The 22,416-nt window shown below is 36.7% G+C and overlaps 1 protein-coding gene across 1 annotated transcript; it reads left to right on the top strand.

The window, feature by feature from the left end:
• Nucleotides 1-9,350: 9,350 nt before the first annotated feature.
• Nucleotides 9,351-21,916, top strand: LOC136832722 (serine beta-lactamase-like protein LACTB, mitochondrial). Its single transcript, XM_067094226.1, has 8 exons — nucleotides 9,351-9,398; nucleotides 12,494-12,571; nucleotides 13,029-13,465; nucleotides 13,732-13,922; nucleotides 14,105-14,594; nucleotides 15,504-15,669; nucleotides 16,731-16,894; nucleotides 20,632-21,916. The coding sequence occupies exons 2-8, from the start codon at nucleotides 12,498-12,500 to the stop codon at nucleotides 21,003-21,005; spliced, it is 1,896 nt and encodes a 631-aa protein (XP_066950327.1). The 5' UTR covers nucleotides 9,351-9,398; nucleotides 12,494-12,497; the 3' UTR covers nucleotides 21,006-21,916.
• The last annotated feature ends 500 nt before the right edge of the window (nucleotides 21,917-22,416 follow it).

Below are 22,416 nucleotides of genomic sequence, written 5' to 3'. Positions count from 1 at the left end.
GTGGACTTTCTAACAGTACTGTACATATCACTTGGAAGGAATGCTTTTCCTACATGTATCTTTGTTATGTGAGCCTTTGTCATTATGGCTAAAGTATTTTCTTCCCTGAGTAAAATTCTCAGCCTAGTCAGGGACCTCACAGACTGCTTTATGAAAATATGATTTAAACAACTAGTTACAAAAAGATAAGCTATCACCTTAGGCCTGCCATACGACATATATTTAGCTTAATACACTGGGCTTTCATTCCTACAACTACATTTCCAATCTGTAAATGTCATCAAAGAGGGTCTCTCTTCATAATGATTAGTCTGAACCAGCATAAGGTTGTCTCCAGTGAACTGTTGCCACAACGTATCAAAACCTATGAAAGACCTAGGTAGATGAACACATGGCCTGTTAATAATTGCAAATTTGCTCTAAATCTCCCTCGTTATATAAATTAGAAGTGCCAAACAAAATGTGAAAGGGGCTATCCAACTTCAGCTGGTGGCATCTAATTCTTCCAGATGGACTGGTATAGGAAACTGGCCAATCTACATTCCAGCCAACCAGAATCATATGTGTGAGTGTGTGCATTTATCATGGGCTGTCAATGCCATGAACATGGCTATCATACTATCAGATCTATGTCCATTGAGTAGCTGAGTTGGCTAAACATCATGTTCAGTTTTTGTCTTGTACATATGAAGATCAGAATACCTATGTCCCAGCAAAAACATTGGGGATTACCTACCCACTTTTGTCTTTTGATATAAGCTACATCTCCATTCACATTAGGGAATTAAGCAGGCTTAAATGTCTTTTCCCCACCCTCATTTCTGATCTAGGCTATATCTCAACATACATTACAGGAAATCTATGTTAACAGGAGGCACCATTATTTTTCATAAATTTCTAATAACTTCTTATCATGACAGGGTACTATATGGCCTCAGGTGTCACATAAAGCTATTGTGGTTTTCTACCACCTCCCCCTCTGCACAATCAAAAGAATGTAAGGGCCAATCAATCTGGATACCTAGTCACCATTTATAATAATATTAGGAATATAAACATATGCATAAAATTCAATTTTAGACCATCCTAATTGTTGTAATGGTTAGGTTGAAATTTATGTATATTATTCCTCAAATATTGTAACTGTTATGATCCATATCAACTTCACCATAATTTCCTCACTTTTTATAATGCTATAAAAAATAAATACAGTATAAATAATCTGGCATATATTTCACCTTCCAAACCTGACTGTCTGAAAGGTTGTGTGGATGTGCACATAAGGCTAATGCAGTGAAATAAAAAAAATATTTTATATAAAAAATTTCAACCATGAATAATGAATGAACCAAAAAAGTAATCACAACTGCTTATCTCCAAAACCTCAATTAATGTACGGAATCTAGACAGAGAAGCATAATGAAGATGGAAAATCATTGTAAAACATGTTACTCAAAAAACAATAGACAAGTCAAAGAAGGGTATTTCTAGTGCTGGCTTACAGTACACCATGTGCAAACGTACTACTTGTCAACAGCAAAGAAATGTGCAAACTTTGATCTGTACATACACTAAGAGCAAACAAAAAAACCTACTACTGATGTGCAGAATCCTGATTATAAAAGGATGATATAAGTTCTGCATTCAGTGCAAATAATATCAATTGTCTGGAATGTTTATTACTAAAGACACAAGTTATCAAGTACCTTTGCATTAAGTTGAAAAAAAAATCATGACATAAAACATATCTTTCAAATAAATGAAGCAATCATATTGAGCCCATGTTGCTGTTGATTTGTCCCCATGCAGCCCCCAACCAATCTTCTGCTTCTGAAGTATCCAGAAAAAAGTAAAAGAAGAATGCTAATGACTGCCCTTGCATGCCCACCAGTGAACCACTGACTGATAAAGCTACCCAGCTCATTCTACAATGCTGATTACATCTGGTAACATGAAACAATGAGGAAGTAAGATCAACACTATGACTGCCCTTGCATGCCCATCAGTGAACCACTGGCTGATATACCCAGCTCATTCTACAATGCTGATTACATCTGGTAACATGAAACAATGAGGAAGTAAGATCAACACTCCAATATACGACTGATGGGTTTGTGTCAACAATATACGACTGATGGGTTTGTGTCAAGTTTTTTATACTATAAAACTTTATTTGCTCATGTCAAAGTCAACAATCACACTGAGCATGGATCATAACTTAAGCAGAGGATCAAGCCTTTGCAAAGGTCCAGTGAATCGCACTGGGCATGTGGGAACAGAAAAGGTCAGGAACCAATCTTTCAAGTGAATAATCAAACAGTGAGAGAAAAGTTGTTTAATTAACTATTCTGACTAGAACATAGCTGCCCTGATCTATGAAGACTACACCTTCTGAGTGAGAAAGATGTAATATCTCTAAGTAGAAAGTGGCAAAATCTGAGAAAGATGCAACAGCTTATGGTAGAAAGTGGCAAAGGTTGACTGACAATGTCATATACCTGTGTTCATGAAGATTGTCATCTAATTCTTCCTCAAAGCATGGCAGTCATGGGAGCCTTAATCTCATGTAGTCACTCTTTCCATGGCCAGCCTCATCCACTGAGACATCTGGCAATGCCTAATAGATGCCCTGCATCTGTCAATATGATACTAGGATTTTGGAGACTTAAACCTCTGCTGCTTCATCAACAAGAGAGTTCCCAACTCTTTGATGAGAGGCTGTCCCCTGGGGCAGTAACAGATGACCCCCACTAGGCAGAAAAAAGGGTTACGAGCACAAGTGGACTTTAAGGCTGGAATAGTTCATGAGGCAGTGATAATACCCAGAATGTCAGTTGACTTGGACTGAAAAGAGGTCAATCCTGGAGGATGGAATGTCTAATGAAGCAGACCCTCAGAGATCTCTGTACTAGTGTTACTTTTAATGTTACTTTACCTGCTCTATAGTATTAAGACATAAAATTAAATTCCAGTAAACACCCCCTATTCGTGGTCTCACGATTCGCGGATTTCTCTATGGAACATGTATACACATAATTCAAGGAAAATTTGCCCATTCGTGGTATTTTTCACTAAGAAATATTCACTAATTACTGTATTTTCATATTTCATGACTATATGCACTTCATGTGATAAAACTATTAAAATACTCAGGGATAAGCATTTTTAGAGGGTTTTTTTTAGTTTGAACTATCAAAATAGGCAGTTCTAAGTGTTTTTAGAGGGGTTTTAAGTATTCGCAGATTTTAGCTATTCACAGGGGGTGTGGTAAGTGAATACGGGGTTTTTTTAATTTTTTACATTAAAAATTACATTAATATAAATGGAATTACTGAATAGGCAAACAATGGCATGAAGAAAGCAAACTTCAATGTACACTGCAGACAAAACAGAGACTTACAGGAAACCAGCTAAAAGCATCTTGTCAGTAATTACTTATATTCAATCACCTTTTCATCTTGTCAGCAGTTACTTATCTTCAATCACCTTTGTAAGAAGGAAAAAAAAAAAAGAGAGGAAAGGCCATGAAGTGACATGAAATGAAATGGAATAAATTACAAATAAATATGAAATACACAAATCTGAATTTCTGGAGCAAAGTTGGGGAGAAACCCATTTTTTAGTCATAAGACAGGCGACTGAACAAGTTGAGTAGTTGTTATCAAGCAACAGTTCCCAAGTGCATAGCTTATGAGAGGGCAGCCATGCAGCCATCCTCCTTCTTTCATCTTGAAGACTTCAATCTGGATGTGTCTGGGAACGTCATGACCATGATTTGGGCTCAACGTGATTGATGGATTTGCATTAAACATTTAATAAGTATTTCTGGTCAAGCCTACATGTAGATAATCTCCCTTTTTCTGTGAAAACTTATTAGTCACTCTGATAATGCCCTTACCTTTGTCCAATCCAAAGATAGCCTGCAGAGTAGAGGAATCTTAAATTAAATAAGTCTACACAGACAATTATTTAACCATAAACAGTTTACCATTCAAGAGTGTTTCACTAGTGCAGGTAGCTCCCATATTTAGAAAATTGTTCATCCAGCCAAAACCAAGCATTGGGTAGAGATGAAAATGAAGAATTTTCCTTTGTACTGACAGATTCTATTTACAAATCACTTATACTGGCCACTACTGTACTCAAGTTATATTGCATTTACTAGTAGATAATCCAGCCATATCATCTCATCTATGATGTGAAATTAAATACAATAGCTATTTACATATTGGATATTCTGACTTTTCAGTAATTAAATCTTATCCAAGTAAATATCTGAAATAAAAAAAAAAACTGGAGGAAAAAACTCATTTGGCTTACCTGCAATTATACCATCCATTTGCTGCAAAGCAGCCTCCAGCATCTTGGAGGCTTCACCATTTGTATGCACTTGACTGTACATTTCAAGGAAACCCTTTTGCTAATTCAATCCTCTACAATCTAACTCACAACATTCTGAAAAGTAAAGATGAAAAGCTGTACAAACAAGCAAAACACATGTACAGTACTGTAACAGTATAATGCAATGAAAATTTATGTTGAATACAATACATCTACAGTAAACCCCCTGCATTCGCGGTCTCAATATTTGCGGATTTCCCCGTGGAACGTATCTAACCATTATTCGTGGAAAATTCGTCCATTCGCAGTATTTTTCACTGAGAAATATTCACTGATTACTGTATTTTCATATTTTCATGACTAAATGCACTTTTTGTGATAAAACTATTAAAATACTCAGGTATAAGCATTTTTAGAGGGTTTTTTTGTGTTTAAACTATCAAAATAGGAAGTTCTAAGTGTTTTTAGTGGGGTTTTAAGTAAGCCCTATTCACGGATTTTCGCTATTCGCGGGGGGGTGCGGTACGCATCCCCCACGAATACTGGCGGTTTACTGTATATACAAAACTTTCATGAGGAGCAAGTAAAGACTATAGTACAGTGTAAGTAAATACTGTCACTGTACCAGCCTTTAAGTTCTTCATTGGACGGGTGGGTAGAGCTCTCGGCTAGCACGCCTATTGGCCCAGCGTTCGACTCTCCAACCGGCCAATGAAGAATTAGAGGAATTTATTTCTGGTGATAGAAAATAATTTCTCATTATAATGTGGTTCGGATTCCACAAAAAGCTGTAGGTCCCATTGCTAGGTACCCAGTTGGTTCTTAGCCATGTAAAATAAATCTAATCCTTCGGGCCAGCCCTAAGAAAGCTGTTAATCAACTCAGTGGTCTGGTTAAACTAAGATATACTTAACTTGTACCAGCCTTTACTTTTTACTACACAATAACAGCATGCTGCAAATGTTTGTTTTTAAATACCAAAATCTGCATATAAAGTGGGGGTAACAACAAGGAATATAGCCTACAATGGAAATTTCAATAATGAACTGAAATTTCTATCACACACGATAAAGATTTCCGACTGAAGTTTCAAAGTTTGTATGACATAAATAAGTTACAATTAAATAAACACAGGTAATCAAATAAGATATAATAGAAAACTCCTGAAATGTAACTATACAGTGGGGTCTCAGTTTAACGGATCATATAATTACAGATTTTGCCCATTAAAGTTTGGTAGTTAATGTGCAAGTTTCATAACCTGCTGAGATCTATTGCCATATAGCATATCTCATCCCATAATGTCCCCTTGTTAGCTATGTGTAAACATCCTTAGCTGTGAGCTCAAGTTACCTGACTATTTCTTTGTTTCATGACCATGTGATAATGTTCACTCTTTTGCAGCCAAACTGCATGATCTTGGTAGATTATTTGGGACTAACTGGTCAATCATTGAGTCAAATATATACATTATGTACAAAAACATGACTAGTTAAGCATATGAAGGTTGCCAGAAGTTAGAGTTTCTTAACAAGATGGATAAAGGGTTGAATGTGTACAGGCTACAGAAAATTTACACTAAATAACAAAAAATCTAAATTTTTCCAGTTACTATACTACATTTTTCCAATACATACAAACTTGCAGCATTTTATACAGGAACATCTTTAGCAACAGTCTGTATGGTTCTTGAAGCTTGTAAACAAAGTAGTTACGTGGTGGCAGGTGGGTGAGTGACCGGATACCAACCTATCACTTGCCTGCATGCCAGAACTATTTTCTTCAGCTACAACAGAAAACCCTCATCTGTTATACAGAAAACTCATTCCTTAGGTTGGAGGTGTTGTTCTTATCACTATCTGGAAATGTCAGTTTCCCTGTCATATATGTGAGGAGGGAAAGAATGACTTCTGTAACAAGCTAGGATTTACCAATGTGGGAGGCTAATTGGGCCCTGTGCCCTAGTTTGGTTTGGCATATCCAACTTAATCTAATATTTTCAAGGGAACCTGGTCTCTTCCTGTTAATGCACAGAGGTACAGGTCAGTAAGTAATGACTACTGTTGCAAAAAACCAAATACAGTACTGTTGTATATTTTTATGATAATCAGCATTTTACCTATACTAAAAAACCAGAATCTTTGATGTTAGAATATTCCCTGTACCAGGGAATATTCTAACATTAAAGCAGCGATAGGCTACACATACACTCACATCCTGCAAACTTCTAGTGCTCAGTCACACACTAATTTTTTTACCAACACCCCAATTCAATAATCCAGGCACAAGCCATTTACAGCAACAGCTTCTAATTAGGCAGTCAGAATGTAGCAAGAAGTTCAATTTTAACAGTGGCTACAGAAAAAGTGCTGGGTCATGATAGGTGAATGACCCACCTGCAACCAATTAACTACATGTACTTTGCTACCAAGCTTCAATAACTGTTTTCAGCTAAAGCTAGTAAGACATTTACATAAAAGCAATAATTTATATTTCTGTTGGAACAACTTTAAATCTAGGAGCTTAACTGTGATTTGTGAAAATGGGTGATAGCCTTAGCATTACGTTTAGAAGCTAGGCTCCTTCCTTTATACTTTTATAAAGCACTCAGAAGTACATAAACAGCTTCAACAAATCATGGTAAGTAATAAATATTGAGAAAAGTTAAGGGCTAATAGTGAGGTGCATTCTGATAGGTTAGGATGCATCTTTTTAACTGACCCTGCCATGCCTTTATAATCTGTTTTGGTGACTTACTGATTACATATAAAAACTAAGCATTTTCCTAACTAGGCCCAGTTCCTCGTTGGACGGGTCGATATCGTTCTCAGCTAGCACTTTGCTGGGCCTGCATTCGATTCTCCAGCCGGCCAATGAAGAATTAGAGGAATTTATTTCTGGTGATAGAAATTCATTTCTCAGTATAATATGGTTCGGATTCCACAATAAGCTGTAGGTCCCGTTGCTAGGTAACCAATTGGTTCTTAGCAAGGTAAAATAAGTCTAATCCTTCGGGCCAGCCCTAGGTGAGCTGTTAATCAGCTCAGTGGTCTGGTTAAACTAAGGTATACTGTACTTAACTTTTTTAACTAGGTCCTACGTATCTTGTGATATACTGTATGTACTTTTGACCATTCTTGCCGATGCAATTCACTGGTTTTCTGCTTTTCCTTTTCCCAATAGAGTAATCATGGCTTTGCATCAGTTTCTCCACAATTTTTAGATGTAGAAGGGCAGGTATACAGTAACATGTGGGGTTTGCACAACCAATAATGGTCAAAATGAATAAAACATAAGATAATGTCTGAAAAATTGTATGCTTTATGTGTCAATGGATAGGCCCACTGTACTACTTCATTAAAAAAAATGCCACAATGATTAGCCTATTCTTTTAAGAAACCTGTGATAGTGCCAAATATATAGGCCTATGTGACTACTGAAACTCAGTCTACCATAATCAATCCTAAATGTAAATTAGAATGTTGCAAAATACACTAGCCTACCCCAACCAGGGCTGCATGAGAAATGAAGTGCGACAGTTTAGTCTACTTCTCACGCACCTCAGCCTGTCAAGATAGGGTTATTAGTCTACCCTTGCCTAAGTCTTGAATCAAGAGGAAATTGAAATGATAACTTGGGTGGATTAGACAACTCGGTAATTCTAAGCCGGCTGTCCGCGGTGAGCTAGACTGTGGCAATTGGAGTTTTTCTGTTATTTTACCTGCTTTACAAGAATTTAAAGTAATATTTTGTCGGCCGGTTGTAACTAAACTGTAATTGACCTTTGAAGACTACACAACTTGAATTACCTAACGTAGGATAGGTCTAAGCCGGCATTCCGCGCCAAGCCCGCCCCCCCACCTCCATAGCTAATACGGCAAAATTGTAACCAGTAAATACCTCTAGGGTACATTATGTTGGTATTTTTAGGGGTGTTTCCTGGTTACAATTTTGCCGTATTAGCTATGGAGGGGTGGGGGGATTGCTGCGGAATGCTGGCTTAGACCTACCTGCCTTAGGCACTTCAAGCTGCATAGTCTTCAAAGGTCAATGACAGCTTAGTTACAGCCGGCCGACAAAATATTACTTTAAATTCTTGTAAAGCAAGTAAAATAACATAGGATAACGTCAACTGCCATAGTCTAGCTCACCGTGGACAGCCGGCTTAGAATTACCGACAACTCAAATTATTCTAAAACTGCCTACAGGCCTAAGCACGTGGAACTTGCCGGGAGCCTTCAGCAGAGTGGGAACTGACCAAATAGCCTAGCCTAGGCCTCAGGAAGCCTAGAGGGATAGCCTAAAGTTCCATGCTCTTATGTAAGCTTTGAGAACTCGAAAAAGGATCACAACAGGACTGCAATGTGCAAATACAGTCGAGCCAAACTTACGCTACTGTATCACAGTGGCTACAGGATACTTTTAAGGCCAGTGAGATATGATTGATGACAGTTGACTTGGAGTAGGATACGTCTACACAGTGACACAAGACACATATAACGAAAACCAAGCATTATTTGGTTACTTACAATAAATTTTGGATGCCGTAAATGACTCCCGACTGCCAAATCCAAAATTTCCACCGCAAAAACTCGATTTGTTAAGCTCTGACTTGCTCTTTGACAGGACTCGGTACAGGTAGCCTAGGAGGTCTAGGCTGAATTTAAGTCTCAGCTTTAAAATTCCGAAAGAATTGTCAGTTTTGATTATTAATTGAAAGACGTCAGTCACTTTAATGATAATCTCGGCTGAACTCCCGCATCACTTGGGCATATTAGATAAATTTCAATGTCACAGGTAAAATGACAAGTTCACCGGAAGCAATTTGTAAACAAAGCATTTCTTATGGGCTCACTCCAGAAAAAGCCTTTACTTCATAAAAATCATTTATGTAAATGTATAGTTTCGCATACGTTATAGATATCAGAAAAATACTGTAAAATGTATACAGTATAATTATAAAAACGGGTATTAAGAAATGCTAAATCACTTGTTGCTCCTCCCACTGTCATAGATCTAACAAAGGTCAGTTTGAGGCCGACCTGGAGCGGCTACAGGTAGAGTGCCAGATACGCTGCCATTTTTCCACTCCTCGGAACAAGCGCTTTCTTTGTGTGCCTGCGTGCTTGCGAAGCTCTCCTTTGTCTTCTCACTGGGTGTCTCTGTTTGTTACGTATCTGTGTACACTTACGTATGAATGACTTTCCCTCAGCGTTTCTAGCAACTCGAGGTAAGAATGGCTGACAATAGTACCATTGTTATGTAGATAAACCAGCGTATTTCTGCGTGTTGGTCTAGTCTTGTTTATCTCTAATCCCATGTTTTCTATCCTAGTCGATAGGCCTGTGTATTTGTGTGAATAATCTTGCCTTGACACTGTCATCCCACATTATTTTTATTAACGAATCGCATCCTATTATCACCTGTTGCGTCTTTAAACTAGATTTACAACTTTTTTTTTAACCTAAATGCAGGTCCATAGCTAATATATCTAGGCCTGTTGTGTTTAGGCCTTCACATCTTCAGTGACCGGCCGCCATTTCATATATTAAAGTCCAGATGTCCACATTAGACCTCTTGTACCCTTGTTCAGTTAATTGGCACAAATTCCGCCAATTTAAAACCAGTCAACCTACCTGTGGGCTTGTACCATGAACCTGTGTGCTTGCTCGTGATATAGGCCTATTAGGCTGAATCGAGAATGAAGCCCGTAAGATATAGGCCTAGCTTAATATTTGCAGTGGAACTTTAAATTGAAAATCTTGAAATATGGTTTTTGGTGTATTTTCATGTTTGTCAAGAGTTTTATTTAGAATTTTCACGGATATCCACAATATGTTATGGTCTAGGTTGAAATTCTCCCAAATGCAGGTCTGAGGATTTCCATGAGAAAATCGCCGTCAGAATTGTTATAAAAAGAGAAATACACGTTTAAAAGCCTATTTTAACAGATATACAGCCTAACCTAACCTCCTGGAACCCCCTAACCTGCCCTAGAGTTCCATGGGTCATACAGAAAAATACAGAATTTTGAAATGTATCTTAACCTACCTCTTTCTAACCAAATTTTACTTATGATAATTCCTAAGAAATTGGTATTCACATCATCTTCCCATGATGTGCTATACAGAGGTTCTGGATTTCCAGATTGCTTAAGTATTAGCCTGAGAGAGAAGATTAGATTATCATCAAAGATGTTTGATTCTAGTTATAACTAACAAACTGATTCACAGACACCACAGGAATATTTGTTTGTTCCTACAAAAACACCGACTATTGCATTTATGTGGGTATTCTTGGTGATGGCGGAGATGGTTCTGCCATGTTGTCCACTGACTTACATTGAAGCCCTTTTTTTCATGCATCCCTCTGGTTTATGTTTGTTGACTACAACTGAATATTAGTATGGATGCTGTTCAAGGTTATGACTTCTGAACAAACAAAATATTTCACTGGGGAGATAGTGTGTGCCAGTGCTTTATGTTGCCCTTCCTATAAATCCTCTATTTTCATTCAGTTTGCAGGGGTAGTATCTGCATGCCTGATTTGCTTTGTTATGAGTGTGAAGGATGATCACATTCTCAGTGGAAGCATTATGGGAAGACATGCATGAAGGCCAAAAAGCATTCCCTGGAGGGGACACTATCCTCGGACAATGCTGACCCTTGCTGTTCTTTTATGCCTGATGCCCCTATCTCTTCTGCTTCTTCTGCCCTGGCTTGTTGCAGGATGTGGTACGTGTGTAGAAGGAATCTCGGCATGTAGCTTCCAACTGTGATGCCACCAGGTTTGCGTGCAGCTGTCTCCCACAGTGCGGCACCCCCGTCTTATCCTGCTCTAGGTATGTCAAGAGACGGTCTGCAGTACCTTAAGGTGATGCAACCATCCCTTGGTAGTCTAGATAACTCATCATTCTCTTCATTCCTGGACCGACTAGCTTTGGCAAAGGGGTCCATTGGTGATGCTTCTGCTGTTCCTACACAGGAGCTCAACCCTGTCAGTCCTTCTTTTACTGACATCATTTCTAAAGAAGAAGCCCTCATATTTCTTCATGTAGCTGGTACTCCTATGCTTTGTTGTCTGCCTGCCTCGACATTGCAATTGGCCATCTTAGGAGAGAAGAGTGAGACTTAGCTTCCTGCCGTATGAAGAAGTTCCAGAAGAGATCCTCACACTAGAAATCTAAGAACTCTTTGCATGCTAGTCATCCTTCACCACAGGGAGATGATGACATTTGCTCACCTTTGCACAAGCCCTCCAGTGTAGCCAAAATTGACTCAGTGGTCCATAAGTATGCCCATGAATGTGTTTACATTCTGCAGGATCAACAGTTCACCTGCAGCAGGTTTTTTTTATGGAAATACAGTAAATACTGTCATCTGAGCATTCTTCAGTGTAACCTAGAAAGTGTTTTCTGGTTCATACTGAAGAATGCTCATAAATACAAGATGATAGTATTTATTTGTATAAAAAAACAGAATTTATATGCTATCCCATGGGAGAACCTGTTAAGATGAGAGGCTGTTTGCTGCCTTTTCTCAGATGAATACATCAGTTTTAGAAGATGAGACTAGCTAGGTTAGAGTGACCCAGCATGAGATTAAGGCTTGCTTTGCTTCCAAAGCACTCAAGAGGAACATTGAGAGTATACCATCCAGAATGCAAGTATAAATTGAATGACATATCCATATATACCATAGTTATTATACACAAAGGGGTGGGGCTGTGCTTTTTGGAACAGTGGTTGACGATGTACTGTGCTTAAAACAACAGTTTTTCATATTAATCCATCATTCTTATATGAGATGCCAACTCCCATCCCTTTGTTCTGGCTGTGTCACATCTTTTTACATGAAACAATGAGGAGGATAATTACTGACTATCAAGGTTCTGAGTGCATATGAGTGAACTGACACTTTTAGTCTTTATGCTTCTTTATTCCAAAAGATATAAGAATAGAGTAGATGGACCTTGGGACTGAATCAGAGCTCTATATGAGCAATGAGTTTGTGTGAAACTGTGTACTTTGTTATCAAACCTTTTTTTTTTTTCTATATTTTTGTATATTGAACCAATTTTTTTTTCTATATTTTTGTATCCCACTCACACTGATGTACACTAAATATGCATATACTTTTTTCTTTCTTTCTAGCAAGATGTACTCCCTTCCAGTTAGGTTAAATACCATAATAGCAAAGAAATATAGTCTGCAGTATAAAAGGGTTTCAAGGTAAGATAACAGTTTTGTTGAATTTATTTTTGCCCCATATTTTAGTGCATGCAGTATCAGTAAGCTAAATGGTAATAGCTGAACCAGTAGTATTTGACAAGGGCAATACACATATTTTGTGTAGGTACCTGCTGTTGATAGTTCACTAACTCATTTAGAGTTTTGTAGCCTATAGACTATATGTTACAGTGATTTTCATATATGAATAGATGAAAGTTTTTAAAAATTTTTGCTTCATATATACGAACCATTGCCACATGTCAAGGGCCTCTCATTATCTCATCCCTCTGATTGGGCACAGACATCTCACTGTTCAAGTTAGCCTACATGCTGATGCCTCCCACCTTGTAGTGGATCAAATCCTTCAATAAATGTATTTGAAACATAGACTATGTAAGGCAATGTTTTGCACGTAAAAAGTGTAAAATAAGTTTTGAAAATTTTCCTTATTTTTCAGGACCCCATTGACATGCCTTCCCATTTACACTAGGAAGCAAAACTTGAATTCATTTCAAGGCACTCATTTACAACAAAAGATTCCCATTGTAGAAGGTCATCATTATGAAAGAAACAATTACCGTAGTACCATTTGGACTCGTGGACTCATTGTATTCAGTATTTTATTGGGATCAGCTGCTTTTGGTGCTGTTAAAGCCCTCTGTCAAAAAAAGAAAAGTGAAAGTGATGAAAAGAATGAATTTGTGCACCATAGTGCTGATAGAAAACCTAATCTGACAATAGAGGAAGTGCGGAATCTTGATCTCAGTACAGCTGCAGATTTGGAGGAGGCAAAACGCAAGGCAGTTGTGTTATTGAGCCGTAAAATGGATCAGGTGGGAGCCCCAGGCATTGCTGTTTCAGTATCTGTAAATGGCGAGACTGTTTGGGCCAGAGGTAAGCCATGAATTTTCCTTTTAATTTTTTCAAAAGTGAAGCTCATTTAGTCTGCAGTTTAGGTGTACAATATATTTTTATTACAGCTGTTTAGAAAGGTTAAAAGTGGATATTGAGTTGGTACCAGATTAATATCTGAGAATCATGGCTGGGTCCTTCCTATCTTTTGAATTGCCAAATTTTATTAATTCAGGTTAGTCTGCCTCCATTCCAGTGTCATAATTGTGTACTGATGTAACTATTAATTTTTTCTATGTATTGGACAGGTTTTGGCTTTGCTGATGTTGAAAATTATGTTCCTTGTACTTCAAAGACAGTTATGAGAATTGCGAGCATTAGCAAGCCAATAACAATGACTTTATTAGCTAAATTATGGGAAGAAGGCAAAGTGGACCTTGATGCTCCAGTGCAAAAATATGTACCATATTTTCCCACAAAAACAGTAGATGGAGAGGAGGTAAGATCATTTAGCTAAGAGTACGTAAATGTATTTTTTCCTTTGATGTCAGTGCATGATCAAAGTCCTTTAAGTTGAGGTGTTACTCTGTCAAATGTTGAGGCATTTCAAGTCAATATTTCAGGCATAAATCCAGAAGAGTCAAGCTACAGTGTTACCTCTTGTATGCTCATTTTTCCTAGGTAACTATCACAACTCGACAGCTTATCAGTCATAAATCAGGTATTCGGCATTACCAACTGAAAGAGATACAGGAAGAAGAGAAAAGAGGGAAATCAGCAAAGAGCAGTAACAAGCAAAATGAAAAAAAGCACAAAGAAAAAGCTGAAGAAGGAAAGACCGAGCACAGCAGTGAAATTAAAGTTCAAGATGACTTGGAAAAAGCAGAAGATAATCAATCGCTTCCCCAAGAAGTTCAAGGTTCTAAAGAAGAGAGAGAGAATTCTGAAAAAACATCGGAGGAGAAGACTGCAGGCAAAAATCAGGGCATTGGAGGAATTTTGAAGAAGAAGAAAATGCAGTTAAGGCAACATTTGAACAGAATTGCAGATAAACCTAAGAAAAAAGAAAAAAGCGAATTCAGTCTCGAAGAATACCACTTTCGTGTAAAATTTACCGGCACAGAAGATTCCATGAAGATTTTCATGGATGATGAGCTTTTCTTCAAGCCAGGTATTTATTACGAATCTTTCACCATGTTTTAAACCCTTAGTTTAAAGGAATGGAAATGTAATGACATTCTTTTAGCATTCAGAGCTTAAGACTGGACCCTTTATTTCCTACTTGTATTTCTCAGGTTTATGGATGGTAACACAAAATAAATAATTCATATTTGTGTGAAAATGATGCCTAGTATGTGTACTTACTTTCGCAGTAAGAGGGGTACTAAGTAATCGTGGTTCACTTTCATGTATATTAGTCCGTTCAGATGATCAAGTGAAGATTAGTTAATTATGTTATGCTGTCTTACTATATTTGAGCTCTCTCTTTGTACTTCAGATACAGTACATTATATGTATTAGCATATTTTATGGTATGAAGGCTGTTTTGGTTCTCTCTCTCTCTCTCTCTCTCTCTCTCTCTCTCTCTCTCTCTCTCTCTCTCTCTCTCTCTCTCTCTCTCTCTGTATATAAACCCCTTTGTCAATTACCATACCATACCTTCTTGTCGTAGAACCTAGAATTTTTATGCACAAATTAATTTCATGATGTTAGGCCTAAGTGACTCCCATATAGAATTTGCCTGCCTAATCAAGGTTCCTTTAACTTTTGATTTGACTTTCATTTCTGAATCATGTAACAGTAGGGACTTTCATCTGGGTTTACATCAAGAGATTCTGCTGAGGATTCATTTCATTTAGTTCCCCTGGACTGCTATAAGCCATCCATCCTGGAAGTGATGTTTTCTGGCTTATACCTGGAAAGGACATTAGCACAGTTCTAGTAATTATAAAGCCAGGTATGGTAAATTCATGCAGCAATAGGACTGACTATAAACCAGAAAGGTTATATGAACAGTATTTCAGTTTGTAATCATTGTCTTCTGTTTTCATTTTCTTATTCTTCCAGTCATCTGTTTCAGGTACTGACTTCCTTTACACAACTCATGGTTGGACGGTTGTTAGTGCAGTAGTCGAAAGTGTGGTTGGTAAGCCATTTACACAGGCCATTCAGGGCCTTTTTCATGATCTTGGTCTTCGTTTTACTTACCTAGATGACCCTTCAAGAATCATTTACAACAGAGCAAGGTAATGATAAGTAGATTACTGTTTTACAGTTAGTGTGTTATTATGTTTTTATTAAAAAGATTGAAATAGTCTATTCCCTCATTTTAATATGTTGTCTTCATTTTAAATTTTTGTACCTAACATGAAGACATCCCAGAAACTCCTTAATTGAGGACAATAACTCAGTTGTATAGTACCATAATAATAATGATACTAAAGCCTAGGGGAGTGATGTTACCATTGTGTTGTAGCAGATATACCTGAGGTATTTTAAGATCAACATTGAGTCCTGTATTGTTTATTATAATAGAGGAAACTGCAAAGGAGGGCCATAAGAGGTGCTATATTTAAATGACTTGTTGTTAACAGAAAAGTAAGAAGGAAAGTAGTATGTGTGCATGCAATACTGTGCATTGAATATTGCAAATCTTGTCACAGGAAATGCTAAGGATAGCAAAATGTTAATGGGGTAAGGGATGTTTTCCACTTTAAAATGTGTGAGAGAAAACAGGGCAAAGAGTGAGGAAGGGGAAACTCTTTTGCACTGCAAAGGCAGTGTTTGCAAAGGTAGAACATTCCTGTTACCTCAGTAACATACTGGATTACGATAACAGTGAGAGGGTAGGTAAACAAAAAAAAATGTAGGAAGATCCTGGCTGCAGTGAAAAGATATTGCTGGACTACTGGTAAATAGCAATACAAATCCCATTTGTAACCAGAATAAATATCGGTGATGCCTATATAATCCTTGTAATTCTCTGGCAGCAGAGGCATGGTCACTTAGAAAGAAGAGCAAAGAAGGCTATATGGCAAATGAACAATTTGCTGAGGGATGTGAAGTCCAGAGGTTGGATAAGAGACTGGTCTCTAAGACTGAGGTGGTACAGATTTTGCCGTGATGAGAAGGGATGATGAATAGGTAGTCAGGAGTACTGTGTAGTAGCTATGAAGTGGCAAGATGAAAAACCAGTAGTAAGACTCAGAAAATCATGAAAAAGGGTATAAATGAAGTCTTGGACAAGATGGAAAACATAATTTAAAATGATAATGATGTAAATGTAAATTTTTGAATGTATTTTCAGTTATTACAGGCGTGATGCATCTGGGAGGTTGGAGAATGCCCCTTATGTTGATAATTCGTATAAATGGGCTGGTGGAGGATTTTTGTCTACAGCTGAAGACTTAACAAGGTTTGGGAATGCCATGTTGTACTCAAGCCAACAAGAATGTGCACAAAATGTGGAAGGTTAGTTTTTCTCTGTTCATGTTGCAGCAAAGTTTAGCATATCTGTACAGGTTAGTTTAACATACAGTATTACTAACCTTGCCAGTTAACAATTATCAGACTTTTATCCATGTTACTTTTTTTTCTCATTCCATTATTTCGCTTTATTTTGCTTTAATGGAATTAAGATGGGATCGAGCTTTATCTGAACTGGTTAGTGATATGTACAATAATGCGTCGTACTGTTTGCATTACTTTGGTACTGAAAACCCATCACTTTACGACTGCCCTTAGATACATCAGCTCCTTTTCCAGAAATGCTCAAAAGAGGAGAATCCAGCTCTCTATTTGCAAATCTGGGCTCTGAAGTCCCCCACAATAGTCACTTTTTCTTGCAGGTTCTTTTGACATTGGAAAAATTGGGTTCAGCTTGGCTGAAGATAAGGGAAAGTGTCCTCTTATCTTTGAGTCCAATATATATTCCATCACGTGTTATAATGTTAATCATTACGACACAATACCTGGCCAAAAAGACCAGCTAGAAGAGAATTCTTTGATATTAGTTTGGTCACCATGGAGCTCTGGTAGACCATGGAAGGTAACTCCTTAAGGACTCAACAGCAACTACCAAAAGCAGGTTTTTCCTATGTCAAAACCTGTGTATTAGTTAGGAATTGATCCTTTTTTTACCACTTATAACAATTTTATCTTTGTGTACAAATACATTGATTCATGTATACATTCTTAATAAGACTTACAACTGTGGATAGGCAGGTGGTTAGCAAGCTCCACCATTGTTTGCCCTCTCTCCACAACTCTTCCTCATTGTACACTTGCTAACTTAATCCAAGTACAATAAAGCTACATTTTGTTCTTTGTAGACAGTAATGATTCATATTTTACTACTTTCAAAAATATCTAGTATTTTACTACTGGGGTGGTTCATAACCCATGAAGTTAGTATCTCCAGCCTTGCAGATTCCTTAACCCCTAAGCCACCAGGACGTACGCATGTACGTCTTTTACGGTACAGTAATAAAAGACCGTGACGTACGCCTATACGTCTTTCATCCCTCCTCGAAAAGCAAAGCTGTTTTCTTCAGCTTGGATGGGTTTCAGGCGTAGTATTGTGTATGAGAGAGGTGCAGAAGCTCCACCCACTATTCATTCTAGCCAATGAGTGTCCGATGGTCGTTGTGACGTCATATTCATATGGGATATTATAAGGGGTATCATCCAGCAGCACATGCCAGTGTGCCTCAAGCTGTTATGTATGAAACATTGTCACGATCTTGTGAGTAAACCATTTGGATTCGAATGCTAAACTTTTTTCCCTTTTGATTGCAGTTATTTTACAGGGGTTTTTTTATTTTTCAGTATCATGATGTCGAATGATAGTATTTCAGATTCTGGGTCTGAATACCTGCCAGATCTGTCAGCTGATTTTAGTGATAGTGGTGATAGTTGCTTAGAGGATGACAGTGACACCGAGTATTTAGAAGACATTGAACCCATTGTCGATGAAGGCTGGCTGTTCATAACAGATCCATTTTGTGGTGTGCGCCCAGACCCACCCCCTGATTTCACGGAGGGTGACAATGGGATCTCTGTTTGCACACCAGACTTCACCTGCCCACGAGATGCATTTTGTTTCTTTTTTTGTGATGATGTTATTGACAGACTGTGTGAATGGATGAATACTCGGGCAGAGGAGTATTTTCGGTCAACAGGAAAGCAGAAGGTAAATGGACTTCTGTGGAGGGCTGTCACTCATGATGAGATGTATGTTTTTCAGCGCTTGCTGATGATAATGGGGTGAATAAAATGCCCCGTATGTATATGTATTGGTCACGAGATGCCATGGTAGGGGGTCCAAGGATCTTTTGTAAAGAAGTGATGTCTCGAGCAAGATTTCTTTGCTTGCTGAAATTCCTGAGGTTCCGAAGCCTCAAGGGCTGGGTCTTCGAGGCAGTAATAATCAACCCTTCCAACCCAAGCACAGCAGAGGATATATTTTTGGTGTTACATACGTACTATGTTTTTTGAAAATTTCTTTCATTTTTTTTTACACTAACATGCAATTTTTTTTATCATTATTTTTTCTGCTACAAGTTGTGGTGGTAGTGGTATTACTGTTGAATTTTTTTATTATTATTATTATTACCAATGCCATAAACATTCATTGATGTATACGCTGTTTCCGTATGAACCTAGACTAACTTTCCGTAAGAAAACTAGTATATACTGCTATTACTACTATTACAATTTTACTAATACTTACTACTTTTTCTGCTACTTTATTTCTATTACTTTACTACTATTTCTACCACTTTATAGCTGTTTCTATTGCTGCAATTACTTTTTCCACTAAATATTCCTCATATATATATATATATATATATATATATATATATATATATATATATATATATATATATATATATATATATATATATATATATATATATATATATATATATATATTATATATATATATATATATATATATTATATTATATATATTATATTATATATATATATATATATATATATATATATATATATATATGTATATATATATATATATATATATGTATATATATATATATATATATATATATATATATATATATATATATATATATATATATATATATATATATATAGCCAGTGTGATAAAAATATTCATTGATATATACACAATGTTTTCACATAAGAATATAAACGAAAAATATGAATAACAGAAAGTTTAGTGGGAGCAAATGATGACTGATATACTCGCGGTCGACGGGGGTCTCATGCGGTATGCAAGCGTTATCGGCAGTGCAACAGGCCGGTGGCGAAGGGGTTAATATTACATGTCATACAGGTTGCACACAGAGTGGGGAAAACAAGTGGTTTGTCAACAGTAAGTACACATATAAAATATCAAAACATAAGTTTCACCAGTATGAACCTCTGTTTTACTGAAAATAACCTCCCATTGCCAATGATTGGATCTTTATGTTCCTTCTGCTTGTCAGAATCTGAAAATAATTTTAGTGACATTATAAATATAACACCTCAAGTATTGGGGATACTCACAGAAGAGAGTTACTCAGCTTTTCTGTTTAATCCACAAAATATCTGAATCATTCAGCTACCTGTCATGTTTCCAGTCACTTAGTGTAAGTAATATAGTAGGTTTGTATTCAAGAAATAAAAAATATTTGCAGGAATTCCATAAATTTGTTTTACATTGTTGCGAAGACTTTACTCAAGTATTACAGTGTGACTTAGGTTATATTTTTGAAGTATTGAACACCAAGCATTTTCACTTGTCACCAACAAATTTTACTACAATATTCAATTTCTTCGACCCAGTCCTATTGTTCCTTTTCATTTCACCATGTGAATTAAGTAAGCAGTTCATGAGCATTACGGTGGGTTTGGAAACTGTAACAACCAATATTTAATAACATTCAGACATCTTTTGTGCAGTTCCTTACAAGTATTGCTGTTGTTAAGATTCATCATTTTGATGGTGTAAATAGAAGTGCCATTATTAAGTTTATCTAAAAAATTTGAGTTTTAGAATTACTGAATTCATTATGCCTTTAAATTCTGAGGTAGAAATTCATTAAGATTGGTAGTAAATTTAGAAAAGAAAAGGATTTTTTCAGAGGAAGTTACAGAACTTTAGCTTTAGTTTTTAGACGTCATATGTGCTATTTGTGTATCATGCAGTATTAGTGTTACAGGATTCTTTTGTTTTGTAGGTCAAGCTCCTGAAAGGGGATATCTCACGTCATCTACCATGAAACATCTGTGGACACCAGTGGCTGGTACCAAAATGGGTTGGGATCGTGATGGTGGATATGGGTGGGGATGGGGAGCTGTGGAAGGAAAAGAAAACCTGAAGTTTTGTCGTGAAGTACGACCTTATGCCTCACACACTGGAGGAGCAGTGGGAGCTAGTAGTGTGCTTCTGATTTTACCTACACAAAGTGAAGATGGCCACATTGATGGTCCACCTCCTAGAGGTGTTGTTGTGACACTGCTGACAAATATGGAGAATGTTGGCCTTAATACAGAAGCCCTGGAGATAGCAAAGTTATTTGAAGAGGTAAGCAAGAAACCCAGTTACCCATGATTAGAGCATTTTATACTAAGGTTTTGTTGTTTTAATACGAAGATGTGTCTGGAATAATTTAAGAATCACTTGTCAGCAACTGCAATTTTGCTCAGGGTTTTAATGTTCCTGTGTATGATTATAATATACATGCTACGGAACATAGAATAAGTATTTAACTCTTGGAACTTGGTTGACTTAAGGTTTTAGATGTAGATTCCATGAACCTTTCATATAAACACACAAAATAGTGGCATAATCATTTCTCAGCTAGATTAAGTTCATTGATGTTCATTGAATACAAACCATAATATTTTTGTGCTAATATACTTGCCAGAGGTGGAAAACTCAGAAAGCTCCAAAATTACGTAAATAGCAGAAGGCATACTTACATTAGTTACAGGATGTGGAACAGTACTTATACAGTAATTTAAGCTCTATGAATATGCATAGAGTGGATTATACTGAATGTTGATAAAAATATAGTGCTGTATTTATATACTGTATACAATACAGTTATGTAATGAAATGTACTTGCGGTGCATTGTTAAATTTATCTTAAAAGTAATTTTTAAGAAACAAAAGTGTCACTCTTTGTTCATATGGCATTCATGTGCTCACAAACTCTGAGATGTCTTGTAAAATAAAGTGTAATTGGATTTATATATGTAGTGTAACTGTATGTCAGAACAGGCAGTCACAGTACTGCAAAACATTGTCAAACATAAAAATCAGTTCCATGATTATGCCATTCCTCCATATTTTGACATCTGTACAGTATGCATACTGAGTTTTTGGAGTAAGGGCCTCTCAACCTTGGCCAGTGCAAGTAGGTGTGACTGAGTGGAATTTTCTCATCCACAGAATAAGGTAACATATAACCGACAGGTTTGTAAAAATGTATTTTCTGTAATAAAACATTTGTTTGATTCCTATGTTTATAAATATACATTTATTAATACAAAACTGATAAATCACAGCCATATTACACAGAAATTCTTTGGCACTAAATTACAGTATAAAAAGTATCCAAACATTTAAAAATGGTACATCATTTAGCACCACACTGTAATTTAAATTTCCTTAAATATACTCTCTTCAGTTACTACTGCAGTACTACAAAGGTTCGTGATAAAACCAGGCATCTCACTTTTATGACATTTGCCATTTGGACATACAAATATCTTTGCAAGGTTAATCCCTTATCTGTTCCAAATAAATGTGCTTGTTGTGGAAAAAAAAAGAATTGTCAAGAGTCAGTTTTAGAATTTGCTACTAACCTGATTACACAAAATTGTTTTTGAATAATCTCATTCAAACTGAGGGCATTATAGGGATTATGTTATCAAAATATGACATTTTTATGATAAAATAAAGTTTTATATATACTTACCCAGTAATTACATAGTTATTAGTTTCTTTTAACCGGCAG

The sequence above is a fragment of the Macrobrachium rosenbergii genome, chromosome 50, assembly GCF_040412425.1.
Source record: "Macrobrachium rosenbergii isolate ZJJX-2024 chromosome 50, ASM4041242v1, whole genome shotgun sequence".
NCBI classification, from domain to species: domain Eukaryota; kingdom Metazoa; phylum Arthropoda; class Malacostraca; order Decapoda; family Palaemonidae; genus Macrobrachium; species Macrobrachium rosenbergii.
The sequence above is the reverse complement of the archived record's forward strand: the minus strand, read 5'-3'. Positions and strand labels throughout refer to the sequence as shown.